The sequence below is a fragment of the Microtus pennsylvanicus genome, chromosome 6, assembly GCF_037038515.1.
Source record: "Microtus pennsylvanicus isolate mMicPen1 chromosome 6, mMicPen1.hap1, whole genome shotgun sequence".
NCBI lineage: Eukaryota > Metazoa > Chordata > Mammalia > Rodentia > Cricetidae > Microtus > Microtus pennsylvanicus.
This window is the reverse complement of record NC_134584.1, coordinates 54,849,341-54,863,106: the sequence shown is the minus strand read 5'-3', so window position 1 is coordinate 54,863,106 and position 13,766 is coordinate 54,849,341. Positions and strand designations below refer to the sequence as shown.

Here is a 13,766-nt window from a genome sequence, read left to right as displayed (position 1 = left end):
TCTGGGTCATGCTTCTCTCCCATATCACACTCTTTCCCACTTACGTATAAAATGAAGCACACACCAAGGGTATGGAACATATGTCAGCAAAGAAAAGGAAAGTCCTCTCACCAATTCTCAGATGTGTCACAGGGAGCACATCACATTTGGGCGCCTGTTGGAGGAGGCTGCTTGTTCATTATCAGCCTCCCAGACTCCAGAGATAGTCACACAAAACTATATTATTTAAAAGACTGCTTAGCCCATTAGTTCTAACTTTTTATTGGCTAACTCTTACATCTTAATTTAATCCATCTCTAGTAATCTGTGCATCGCCACGTGGCTGTGGCTTAATGGGTAAAGTTCTGGCGTCTGTCTCCAGTGGGGCTACATGGCTTCTCTTTGACTCTGTCTCCTTTCTCCCAGCATTCAGCTTAGTTTTTCCCGCCTACCTAAGTTCTACCCTATCAACAGGCCAAGGCAGTTTTCTTTATTAATTAACCAATCATATTCACAGCATAAAGAGGGGACTCCCACATCACCTCCCTTTTTCTGTTTAAATAAAAAGGAAGGTTTGACTTTAACATGGTAAATTTACATATAACAAAGCAGGTACCAAGCAAGAATTACAGTTACAATATTTATATCTACTTTATCTTTTATCATAACTAAGGAAAACTATAACTATCAATTCTTCAACTCCATCAAAGACTCCAAAAGGATACAATATTTCCTAAGTAAACAGGAACTGCATTATAAGGAACTTCCAAAACTCTAAAAACTGACAGAGACATCTCGCTGCCTGGACAGTCACCCAAAGTTCTTCTGTAACATTGCAGGCACCCATCTTCAGCCTACAGGCCCATAGTATCTAGCAGACTTTCCATGAAGCAGGAAATTTCAAAGACAGTTCAGCCTATATTGGAAGTTTGCCAGTCAACTTTCTTCTGTGTCCTACAGAATGTCTGGCAGACTCTTTCATGAAGCAGGAACTCCAAAGGACCATCTCACCTATAGGCAAGTTTAGCAGTTCTCTCTCTGTAGTTCCTGCATGTTCAATCCATCAAGCATTCCAAGCAAGAGCAGTTTCTTGCTCAAATGGCTAACCAACTCCATAAGGAGCCTCTTCAATGCCCATCTTCCTTTTGAAGTAGATTGGTGCTGCTAGGAGCAGATGTGTCTCGCTGTCATGAAAAGTTCTAATCTCTTAAAACATTTAAATGCCATATTCTGAAGGTCTCTGAAAGATTTGAAGAATACCTATCTAACTGAAATATATCTCTATATATTTAGAAAACCTAACTAACATGACTATAAGCTTGACTATTATAGATGATTATCTATTAACCTATATTTCTTAATTATACATTACATTTTTAAATGAGCTGCACAAACACAGTACCATAATCAAGAGAAATATACATATAACAAAACCAACCTTAAATTTGTATTAATAAACCAAGATCCATACCAATGCAAAGTATCCATCTCTATAGCGGGCGCCTAAGAATCTCTTCATTTATCTTATTTCTTAAGCAAGAATTTGACTAAGAGTGTGAGTCCAACAATCTTTTTTTTTTTTTCGAGACAGGGTTTCTCTTTGGTTTTGGAGCCTGTCCTGGAACTAGCTCTTGTAGACCAGGCTGGTCTTGAACTCACAGAGATCCGCCTGCCTCTGCCTCCCAAGTGCTAGGATTAAAGGCGTGCGCCACCACCGCCTGGCGAGTCCAACAATCTTACACTGGCAAGGACTCTTAGTGTCTTTTGTCCTAAATGCAGACTTTACAAGCATGTTAAGTTTCCTAAAAGTTGATTATTAGAGCATAAAGTTGCATGGCATTGTCAAAAGATGAAACAATACTGAGAACCCCCAGCAAAGCAATGCTAATGCCAAATTCGACCATGGATTCGTATTTTATAAAATACCGAGTAAAATCCTTTTATTTCTCGCTCTAGAGACAACTATTTATCAGTGACCCGTGATAATTACCATCCATGACCACTGAGTATTTATTGGCGGTTAGGTAAGAGAACACCTAGCTCACCTGTCTCACAAAGCAGAATATCAGATGCTAACAGGTAGCACTGGCTCAGCAAAGGACAGAGTCCTAAGGAGGCATTTGCACTTTGGACTCTCTATCTTCACTTTCTCCGAGGAGAACCCAGCCAGCATTTACTTAATCCAAAGAGTCTAAAAGAGTTGATGGGATTTTATAGAGACCATAGCCAAATGACCACACACCCACAAGTTAAGGAGATTGCTGTCATAAACCTGCTTCATCGTTTAGTGACCCATGGACCTCAGTCACATAGGCTATTGTTTTACTGAACATTTATCATCATGGGCAAGAGGTCACAAAAAGATCACCCAAGGACACTCTTGGGGAAAAGAAATTAGGTTTAAGTTATTTCTGTTGCCCTGTATCCAAGCCAGTGAGATGTAGAGTCTGAAATAATCTAATTTGTTGTTTTGTAGTTTCCTGGGAGGCTCTAAGAAAAGGAAAAGGAAGATCTGCCTCCCTGGCCCCTCGACAGTGACCTCTCTCAATTCTCCATGACCAAAAATGGTATCTCACATCCTGCTACTAAAGACTGCAGCTGAATTATTACCTGCATATGCGCAGATGAGTGTCGTGCCCATCCATCCAGCTGTGACCAAGGGCTGACTGAATGAACCGAGTCAGTTCTGCCATGCTGGTCTGGCACTGGCGTGACAAGGTGTCCAAATCTAAATTATGGGTGACGGGTAAGAGTGTCTCCCTGGCCATCCACGATCCTGACAATTCTTTGGAATTGTTGGCCCATTCAGGAAACTTCTGGTTTCCTGAATCTTACCCCAATCTTACCCCAAGGCTAAGCTCCAAGAAGAGGGATACACAGACAGACTGAACCTGGATCCTACCTCTTGGCTTCCTCCAGGTGGCACAGGTACTCATAGGCGATGTTCTGCCGCCGCCTCTCATCCATCTCCTCCGCAGACAGTCTTTCATCATCCACAATCGCTAGAAATACAGGAGAAGAATGTGTCACTTGAAAATGTTTTATTCACGTTAATAGTACAGTAAACTAGACATCTACTTGGTGGTCTTGTTCATAAACATTCCTTACTGAGTGCATAAGTTTGTTCCACTTCATTTGGAAGGGCAAACCCTAGCTTAAGTCATGTTTTATGTCTTGTCCAAGAGTTGTGATAGACTTATTTCCGTAGATACCATACCAAAAATGGGTTTCATTATGACACATATGTCATTGCATGTTACAGATACCCATCCTCGCTTCCCATTCCTCCTTTTCCAGCTGGTCCACTTCCTTCCCACTTCTGCTTTCACCACACACACACACACACACACACACACACACACACACACACAAATAAATAAATAAATTTAATTAAGTTAAACAAAAAAAGTGAACCCACCAAGGGGCTAGAGAGATGGCTCAATGGTTTACAGCGTTTGCTGGTCTTGCAGAAAACTACTTGGTACCCAGCACCACAGGTAGCTCTGAAGTACCTGTATTCCACTTATAAGAGATCCAACACCCTCTTCTGGCCTCCTTAAATACTCTTACATACATGGTGCACAAACACATACATGCACATAAAAATATATACATTTTAAAAATAAATCCCTTTGCCTTTTATAGTAATGATTTTACTTTCTCTTTTAAAGATTTGTTTTTTTTTATTGAGAAAAAAAAAGTTTCCGCCTCCTCCCAGCCTCCCATTTCCCTCCCACTCCTCTCCCCCTCCCCCCACTTCTCTCCCCCTCCCTCTCCAGTCCAAAGAGCAGTCAGGGTTCCCTGCCCTGTGGAAAGTCCAAGGTCCTCCCCTCTCCGTCCATGTCTAGGAAGGTGAACATCCAAACTGGCTAGGCTCCCACAAAGCCAGAACATGAAGTAGGATCAAAACCCCGTGCCATTGTCCTTGGCTTCTCATCAGCCCTTATTGTTCGCCATGTTCAGAGAGTCCGGTTATATCCCATGCTTTTTCAGTCACAGTCCAGCTGGCCTTGGTGAGCTCCCAATAGATCAGCCCCACTGTCTCAGTGGGTGGGTGCACCCCTCGTGGTCCTGACTTCCTTGATCATGTTCTCCCTCCTTCTGCTCCTCATTGGGACATTGGGAGCTCAGTTGTTTTTATGATATTTAATTGTGTGTGTCCACATGTGCCCATGTACCTGTGTGTATGCACATATGTGCCTGTATGTGGATATGTGTATGTGTGTGCAGGTGCCTGCTAAGAAAAGAGACATCAGATACCTCTGGTAGAGTTACAGGCACTATGTACTATGAGTCACCTGACATAGGCTCTGGAAACCAAACTTAGGTCTTCTGCAAGAGCAGTATATGATCTTAATTTTTGAGTCACCTCTCAGGCCTCTGGCCTTTATGTAGTTTTGGGTTTGCTTGTTTGTTTGTGGGTTTTGTTTTGGTTTTGGTTTAGATTTACTGATTTTCTTTTATGTGTATGGGTGTTTTCCTGCTTATATATCTGTGTACAACATGAGTGTCTGGTGCCCACAGAGGCCAGAAGAATACATCTGATCCCTTGGAACTGAAGCTACAGGTGTTTGTGAGCTGCCATGTGGGTGCTGGAAATTGAACCCAGGTCTTCTAGAAGAGTAATCAGTGCTCTTAACTGCTGAGCCATCTCTTTAGCTGCATAGTATTATTTTTAACAGGATAAAAATGGGTCAGAAATTAAGGGTTGACACCATCAGAGTGACACAGCAAATAGGTTTCAGTAGTGGGATTCGATGAAATTCAGACAGCCTCGAATCAATTAGAGCCTGGCCTGCTAGCTACACCATCCGTAACAATACTCTAGAAGGTGTCTAGTGGCTAAGCTTGGAAGCGGTAACCTTATGATGTACCCTAGAAATTCTGGGGTTGAACACTGAACACACAAGTATTTGTCTCTTCATAATCCCCGAGGGAATTGTTACTTCTCATCCAACCCCAAATACCAATGAGTCCCATTGTAGAAAGAACAGAGTCTCTAAGACATCCCCCTTGCTACCTACAACCTTTCTGGTTAATAGGTGTGTAAAAGGCAAAACTAAAGGAGATAGGAAGGAAGTCAAGTTTACAAGCCTACACAGTTTATGCTAATACAAGCTTAGTTTATTAACTCGAACACCATGTCCTAGAATTTCTGTGGAGAACACAGACTCATAATTTCCTGACCGCATTTCTTCTGCCCACAGCATCCAGATATCACTTCACCAAAGCCTTCCCTGTTTATTTGCATAACAACATTGCTTTCTCATAGAAAGGGCCCATCCTTTTGTGTTTTCAGGTTGGTAATTACAGTTGGTCATTTTTACACATGTGTTCATGTGGGGGAGCAAGTGTAGCCCTGTGTGAGTGAGAACTCATGGCATGAGCAAGGCCGTGTCAAGGACCCCATTGTCTCAGGTCCATGGGAATGGCAAGGCCTTCCCCTGGTCGAGTATGGATGTTCACATGCACAGAAAATGTCAACTACAGCGTCCTCCTCCCTCATGGATGACTGCATCATCTCCATCAAAGCAAACAGACCACCCGACTCTAGTTCTGCTATCCCTGTGCTTGCATTTCTTTATTCAGATCGCCCCAGTCCTGATGAGGTCAATCCTACAGCTGTGCAGGCTGGGGCAGGACTGCTAGTCACGGCAGAAATGGGAGCATCTGCAGACGCTATGAGGCGCAGGCTGATTCCAGACCTGTCCAATGAGGAGTAGATAACAGAACCTTCATGGAAAAAAGGAATTAAAGTCAAAATATGAATTCTTTTTCCTGCTGAGACAAGGTCTAACACTGTAGCTCAGGCTGTCATTAAACTCTTGATCCTTCTTCATCAGTCTTGCTCCTGTGCTATGGTAATAGGTATATACCAACCACACCCCACCAACATTCGAATTTTCCTACACCATGTACAATGCTAAGTACTTAAGATCCAAAATTTATACCGAGCCCTCAAGGAACTCAAAAGAGGGAGATTATATTTGAAATAGTATAAAATTTGGCAGGATATACCATAATTACAGAAATGTACACTAGACACTTATTTACTGAGCGCCATCTTGACTTCAAGGTCTTAGGGAATGTGTTGTCTGTATTTTGTTTCAATTATACCGTGTGATTCTGTGAGCCAAGCAATTGCTCATTTAACTCAGGCTGAAATGTCTTTAGCACAAGCAAAGCAAAAACACAAGGAGCAAACACAGTGGGACAGAAAGGAATAAACTGCACAGGAACTTGGGAAATGTGTGTGTGTGGATGAGAAAGAAAGGGATGCAGAAGAGGAGAGATGGCTGGAGGAGATGGGCAGCTCGGGCTGGATTGTTACAGAAGTGGTACCCAGAGGAGCAGGACTCTGAACGCCCTTACCCATCTGTTTCCCCACTATCCTTTCCCACTTTCCACTATGACTTCCACTTCTTCGATAAGGACCTCATCCCAGACCAATGATACCAGGAAGGGACAGCAAAGGCTTTTACATTTGTCAAAGCATCTTTTTTTCTTAATAAACTCAATCTCATCTAAATGTTATTGTCTGTCTGCTTACTTGGTAGTTTAATATAGTGCTGGAGATCAAAAATCAAGGCTTAGTTTGCATCCCTAGTTCCTGACCTGAACTTTAAAAGAGTTAGTGCATTCCAGAAAAGTGCCAAGGCTTCCCAGCAGCCTTCTGAATTCTGTACTGCCCTGCAGGTGCCCAGGCCTTTCTCATCTTGCTGTCTCTTGCAGTAGGTATCCTCCCCAACCACACTGCTCTGCTACTCATTCACCTGTTGTGAGGAACACCTTCTTCAACAACGGTCCTCAGATGCCATCCCCTCTTTCTAAACTTTGAGTGGTGCCCTCTTTCCTACTGAAGAAAGTTCTAAACCAGTTTTCCTCTCCCCCATACATGGAGCCTACACAGCTTAGTCCAGGTAAATACTGTATTCTAGGACCTTGCTACTCCTTTTCAGGGTCTTCTGCTACTCTCCTTCTCTCTTCCTGGGAAGCCATTCTCCCATCGCTGTGTGTGACAAGACCTCCAACAGCTACTGAGGCACGCACTTGTGGATTCCAGCATCTGAGTCCACCCCTCTCTTCCACGCGTCAGATCACACCATTATCAGAGCACTCACCAGACAGGCCCCATGGGAGATCAGTCATGGCTCCCTCTCCAAACTGGTGGCTCTGGAAAGAAGGGGCTCGGTTTTGATTCAAGTTCCTATCTCCCTCACATCTGTGATGGCTCCTTACACAAGCAGCTCTCTGACATTCAGTGAAACATTATCTTCAAGTAAATCCTTCCTAAAACAGTTAACTAATACCCCATAACAAACTTACTTTGAATCAGATTATGATTTCTCTTATCTAGGTTCTTCCAAAAATGACATTTACAAAGGAAAACAAGCTGCTTGCAAGGTCTGGAAGCAAGGGAAAGAGTATGAAGACAAGGCTAATGGCAGAGTGTACCAGAGACTTGGGTTACCTGCCCTTTGAATGGGAGCCCCAGAATACCTCTCTTGTTAAAAGGCCCCTGGATTCTCCCCAGCCCCATTCTCTCCTCCAGCTATGGTGATGGAAGAGGCAGAAGAGAACTCTCAGCCCAGTTCTCACAGGAGAGAAAAACCTGTCATGGGCTTTTCAGAGAAGGTCCCACCTTACGCTCACATATTGTCTTTACCATGTACTAAGATATCACATTCAATAGGACAAAAAAAAATGTAAAATACTTGAATGAGCTTGTATCATAACATTAATATTATTGAGAGTGTCTGCTTCCCAGGCTGAAGTGACTCATTCATTATTCTGGTACTACTCTAGTCCTTTGTAATTGGTGGTCATTATTAGCTTTTCTTTTTAGTACAAAAAATATACAAAAATAAAAACTTAAAAAGGCAAAAAAAAAAAAGCTGCCTGACATGCTATGATAGTCAGCTGTCCACTATGGTATCAACATACTGGAAACTAATCAACTTACACTTTGGGTCTCTGGTGACATGATATATCATGTGAGAGCCCATGGCAGGTGAAGGGTGTTTACTTCATGGGAGATGAAAAGCAAAAGAGACAAACAGGAAGGAGATGGGGTTCCTTCTGTTCAGGAACTCATTCATGATGACCTAACTTCATTCTATTAAGCCTCATCTCTTAGGTTTCGTCACCTCCAGATAATACCACAGATAGTAGCCGAACTTCTAATACACGTGGCTTTGGGGGACATTCAAAGTCAAACCATCGCACATAGCCACATACCAACATCTAATGTTCAACTCCATCGTTCCTAACAGATCCCTAGATAACCCATCACTTCCAATCTTCTATTTTAATAACAGCTAAAAGCGAAGAGTGTTTACTCTTTCTGACAGGATATTTTCATTTTGTGGTACCCTCAGATACACTCAAACCTGAAACCAACTTAACATTCCTAGAGGGTGTCCATCTCTAACAATCTCTAACCTGTATGTGAGTGCTAGGGTACCACTCAAAAGGTACACTCCTCAGCTTCAACCATCTGTCTAGAAGAGGCAGAAGCCTCCTGTGACCTTTCACCCTCAGACACTCTAGGAAGAGTTGGGGTAGAGATCCCCAGTTTCTACCCCAACTACTTCCATAACCACCTTCTCGGGACCGCTGCTGAGAACTCCTAGGCTCTGCTATAGCCCTATCCATGAAAACAAACAAACAAAAGCAAAACACAACTTACAAACACACACACTGTTTTAAATTAAAATTGCAGCATGCTGAGCATCGTTGATGGCATCAGATCTTCAAGTCTGAACACAACGGCCACTTCCTAACTGTCCTAACACAAGTTGGCCTCTCTCCCAACACTTCCAGTATTTTAGTTCAGTTTTAAAAATTGATTGATTGATTTGATATGTATGAATGTTTTTCTGCATGTATATATATGCACCACATTTAGTAGTGCCTGAGGCCATAAGAGGGTGTCTGATTCCCCTAGAACTGGAGTCATAGATGGTTGAAAGCCACCATGTGAGTGTTATAAACTGAACCCGGGTCCTCTCGAAGAGTGGTCAGTGCTCTTAACTGCTGAGCTATCTCTGCAGCCCCAAACTACCGATATTCTAATAATAAACTCAGAGAAGACATATTTTAAGTCATGGAATCCAGAATATATCTCATATGTTCTCCCATCCAAGTACTAACAAGTCCTGACCCTGCTTAGCTTCTGAGATCAAACAAAGGACTGGAGATGACTCAGTGATTAAGAGCACTGACTGCTCTTCTAGAGGTTCTAGATTCAATTCCCAGCACCCACATGGTGGCTCACACCTGTCTGCAACTCCAGTTCCTGGGCTTCTGACACCCCCACACAGACATACATGCAGGCAAAACAACAATGAATATATAATGAAATAAAAATAAATTATAAAAAAAGAAATAAGATTATATGTTCTCTAAAAATATTTGGTAAATAACCTCTTATCGGGAAGGCTAATAAAAGAGTCCCAAATATCTGTACGAAGTCAATTTACTTCTGCCTGTTTGCAGTGATGAAAAGAGTGTGAAGCTGCAAGCACAGAGGCAGCCATCCTATAGGTATCCTCCACTGATGCTTAGTTAGTGTGCTTACGCCAAAACACCAGGCTGTGCACCAGACAAACAGAAGGGCTTTCCCTCTGGGCTCCGCCATATCCAACCTCTTCCCTCCAACTTTCCACATACCTGGCCCACTGCCCCTCTCACCAGACACTTCACCTGTCCCCCTTCAGGGCGGAGAAGGCTGCGATGACCTGCTACCCAAGGGGAAGCCAAGGTTATGGGATTGAGAAAGTTTTTGCAGCCAAAGCAGACGCTTTTGGACCCCGGAGGGTGCCCCAAAGACCTTTGCTCTACTCATTGCTCAGTGACTTCTGATAAGAGCTCTTGGCATGAACAACAGTCCTGCCATTTAAACAGTCATCACGAAGCTAATAATTCACGGCAGGCATGACTTTACTGCCTACAAAGCATTTTCCCACATGTTACTTATAGGCCCTATTGCTTATTAATAAGGAAGCCAAGGTCAGTGAGGGGGAAAGGACGGCCCATGACTATTCTAGGGCCAGTAACACACTCAGGGCTGGAAGTGACATCCTTTGGGGCCACATCATCACCAAATGAAGAGTTCCCACCAAAGCAAAGGAACCCATCATTCAAGTAACTCCAGAGTTCAGAGTTCATTTCATTTGGAAACAATTTGGCTATCCGTGATTTCCTCTGAGGTACTTCTTCCTTCGCAGCCCTGAATCCCCTAAGGAACATGACTTCGCGGAGGAGAGTTTTCTCGGGTATTAGACATTCACCAGTGCCATTAAGATCACTGGCCGGCTGGCTCGGTTGGCTAGAGAGCGGTGCAAATGAGAACATAATGCCATTAATAAAATCAGCTGACACTGGCAAGAGATGGAAACAATCACAGTCTATGGCAGTCACATGACAGAGATTACGAAGAGGCAGAAGAAGCAGAACCAGAAAGAACTGCGAGGCAAGACGTGGAAATAGAAGTGTAAGAAGAAGAAGGAAATCGGAGTCAAGTGCAAAGAACACCCACACAATCCAACATAAAACTAGCTCAAGACCTACCCTTCGGTAAGGTGTGGCCATGGTTAAAGGCCTCTTCCCACTACCTGCTTCCTTCACACAGATACCAAGGCCACCGTATTCTCGCTAATCCATCCATCTGTTCGCAAATATTTGAATGGCTGCTTGGTGCCAGCCTGTTCGGATACAAAGTATGACTCACAAGGTCTCTTCTGGAATTTTTATTAGAGTTACACAATTGAGATTTGGCATAATGACAAGGTGCTTGAGTTTGGGAAATATACTCAAGGGAGGGCTGGCAAGAGAAATGAAAGCCCTGGCTGGCTCCATGGTATTATCTAGGGTATATTCCTTTAAGGAAAAGCAGATTAGAAGCATGACGGGAATAATCAATTCCAAGAGGTACACCCACCATTTAGTATTTTAAGTACACATTGTTATTCTTGGTGACTCAAATTCTCTACAAAGAATCCTAAATATCCTCAGGTATGTAATGCAGCTGGGTGTGGAACCATCATCTATGGCTTGGGAACTGTGTGGCCTTAAAGAGAGTACCTAAATCAGCAATTCTCAACCTGTGGGTCGTGACCCCTTGGAGGGGGTACGGAAAGAGCCTTTCACAGGGGTTGCACATACCAGATAGTCTGCATATCAGATATTTACATTACGATTCATAACAGTAGCAAAATTACAGTTATGACGTATCAATGAAACTAATTTTATAGTTGGGTTGTCACCACAAAATGAGGAACCCTTTTAAAGGCCACAACGCTGAGAAGGTTGAGAACCACTGACCTAAATGGATATGACCCACTCTCAATGTTTAAGGACTGGTCATAGGAGGTAGCCTACACTGATACCCAGAGAAGACACTAGAAAATAGAATTCAATCTAAGGTCCTGGGGGCAGAGACACGAGGATGGGCTGAAAAGACAACAGAACCAAAAGGCCAACGCTTTAAGAAAGCTGACGCATTGAGGAAATGTGACCTGTGGAAAATTCTGGTTTCTTGCCAGCTCCCAGAAGCCTTTCATGGCTACCTAAACTCTAAAGGACCCTATGATCAGACTTCCCTAAACTGGATTTCCTTTTGAAAAACAGACAAGCTTGGGTTTGTGGTTGTTTGTGACCCTAACTAGAGTGCAAGGTGGTAATGAAGGTGGAAAACCAAGGTGTTTGAAAGCCTGGAGGCTGCACCAAGTCAAGGGGAGGCTGGGCGTATAGGTGCCAGGCCCAGATCCTTCCTCCTCTCTATGGAGGGCCAACAAAACAGCAGAGACTCGTATGTCAGAACTTGGACTTGAAGGCACAGGCAACTGGTCCTTCCAGTCCTCATGTTACCAAGTCTTCCACTGAGAGAAAGTGAGGGAAGGTGAACTTTATTTAAAACCTGCCTTGTACACCATTCCTGGAATTTCTCCCCATCACACATTTCTACGATCTTTCCAATGCTGCAAGTCAGCACCAATCCAGGGCCATTTAGTTTAGGCAAAGCTTTAAGAGACTCTAGGCCCATAGTATAATAAGAAAAACTCCGAAATTGTCAAATTTAGCATTGGAAGTATTTCTGAGATGAGGCACGACTAGGCAATGATGGTAAGTGAGCTACCAACACCAAGGCTTTACCAACAAGGGGCGTAATCTCTTCTCATTCTAATGTCACTGGGGTTCAGAGGCATTAAGAAGCTCCGAGTGCCTATGTTACATCTAAACAGGTAAATGGAAAAGGAAATGGTTCAGGTCTTAGGAAAATAATTGATCCTTTTCTGGAAATACGGTTACACTGTATAAGATGCACAGAGGAGGTCAGGCATAATGACAGCACATGACTACTATTCCAGCAACTAACTTGGAGCTGAGGCAGAAGGATCATGTGCTACACGTTGAGCCCAAGGCCTGGGATACATAGCAAGGCCCTGTCATTAAATAACTCTCTCTCTCTCTCTCCCTCCCTCCCTCCCCCTCTCTCCTTTCTCTTCTCTCTTCTCTCTCTCTTTCTCTCTCTCTCCCCCTCCTCTCTCTCTCCCTCCCCCCCCCCCCTCTCTCTCTCTCTCACACACACACACACACACACACACACACACACACACACACACACGGAGCAGGAAGGGAAGAAAGGGGAGGGAGAGACAGAGACACAGAAACAGAGGGAGGAGAGGGTTCTTAGATACAACTCATGCAAAAGGGCCCAACATTTAATGCAAGCATTACACTTAATTACTTAGGTCTGAAAGGCAAAACCCAGGGCTCCTTTTCAGAGTAGACATTTATTACTAATTCTTTTTTTTTTTTTTTGATTTTTCGAGACAGGGTTTCTCCATAGCTTTTGGTTCCTGTCCTGGAACTAGCTCTTGTAGACCAGGCTGGCCTCGAACTCACAGAGATCCGCCTGCCTCTGCCTCCCGCGTGCTGGGATTAAAGGCGTGCACCACCACCGCCCGGCTATTACTAATTCTTAAACCAAAGAAAAATTCATCTTGTCCACTGTAAGTCTAAACAGAATATCTAACTTTTTCCAGAATTTAGAAACCCAAGGAGGATTGTGGCCGTGTTAAGGTGCATCGGGATGAGAAAGGGAGTCCTGAGATTTTGCTCAGTTTGGGAGAAGACCAAAAATCAATGATTGCTTGATTTGGGATTATTTACTAATATTTTTTATTTGAATAATGGCAATTTCCGAGAAATATTTTAGGAACCAAATCACCTCTGGCTGCCAGGAAGGCCCAGGGAATAATCCAGCTGGCTACTGCCTCCTCTCCACACCCCATCACCCAAATTCCTCACAGATCACAGTGATGAAGAGGAGGGTGTTGAGTTTCGAGGAGCTATGCTGAAAGCTAAGAATCCAATTTTAGAGGGCAATTTCAAATCTAAACAATGGGAAGGGGTTTAGCTCACCTCTACTCCATATGAGCCCCTTGCTTATGGGGTTCATGGCAAAAGGTCTCAAATTACTTAGATCCAGTCCTAAGATGATGCTTTCTGCTCTCTATAAATAATGAATAAAGGCCCAAAGGACGACTCGATTTAATGAGCCATTAAGAATGAGGCTAAGTTAGAACCACTAAACAAACTTGGCAAGTTAAATAACAATGGTCTTTTGAGCTGATCCCAAGAAAGGCACTGCTAACATCTTGTTCCTGTTCTTTCGAAAGCTACCAACATGATGTACATAGTGTTACACCCAGCACTGGGGAGCTTGAGACAGGAGCATTTGGTGTTTGAGAACCATCCTAGGCTACATGGCTAGTTTTATA

The 13,766-nt window shown here is 43.4% G+C and overlaps 1 protein-coding gene across 1 annotated transcript in view; it reads right to left on the bottom strand.

Annotated features, from left to right (window-relative positions):
* Window positions 1-13,766, bottom strand: part of Iqgap2 (IQ motif containing GTPase activating protein 2) — a 283,168-nt gene that overhangs the window by 227,979 nt on the left and 41,423 nt on the right. The window contains exon 2 of the mRNA XM_075976277.1: window positions 2,882-2,981. Coding sequence (XP_075832392.1) covers window positions 2,882-2,981 — 100 coding nt within the window. The remainder of the gene's footprint in view (window positions 1-2,881; window positions 2,982-13,766) is intronic.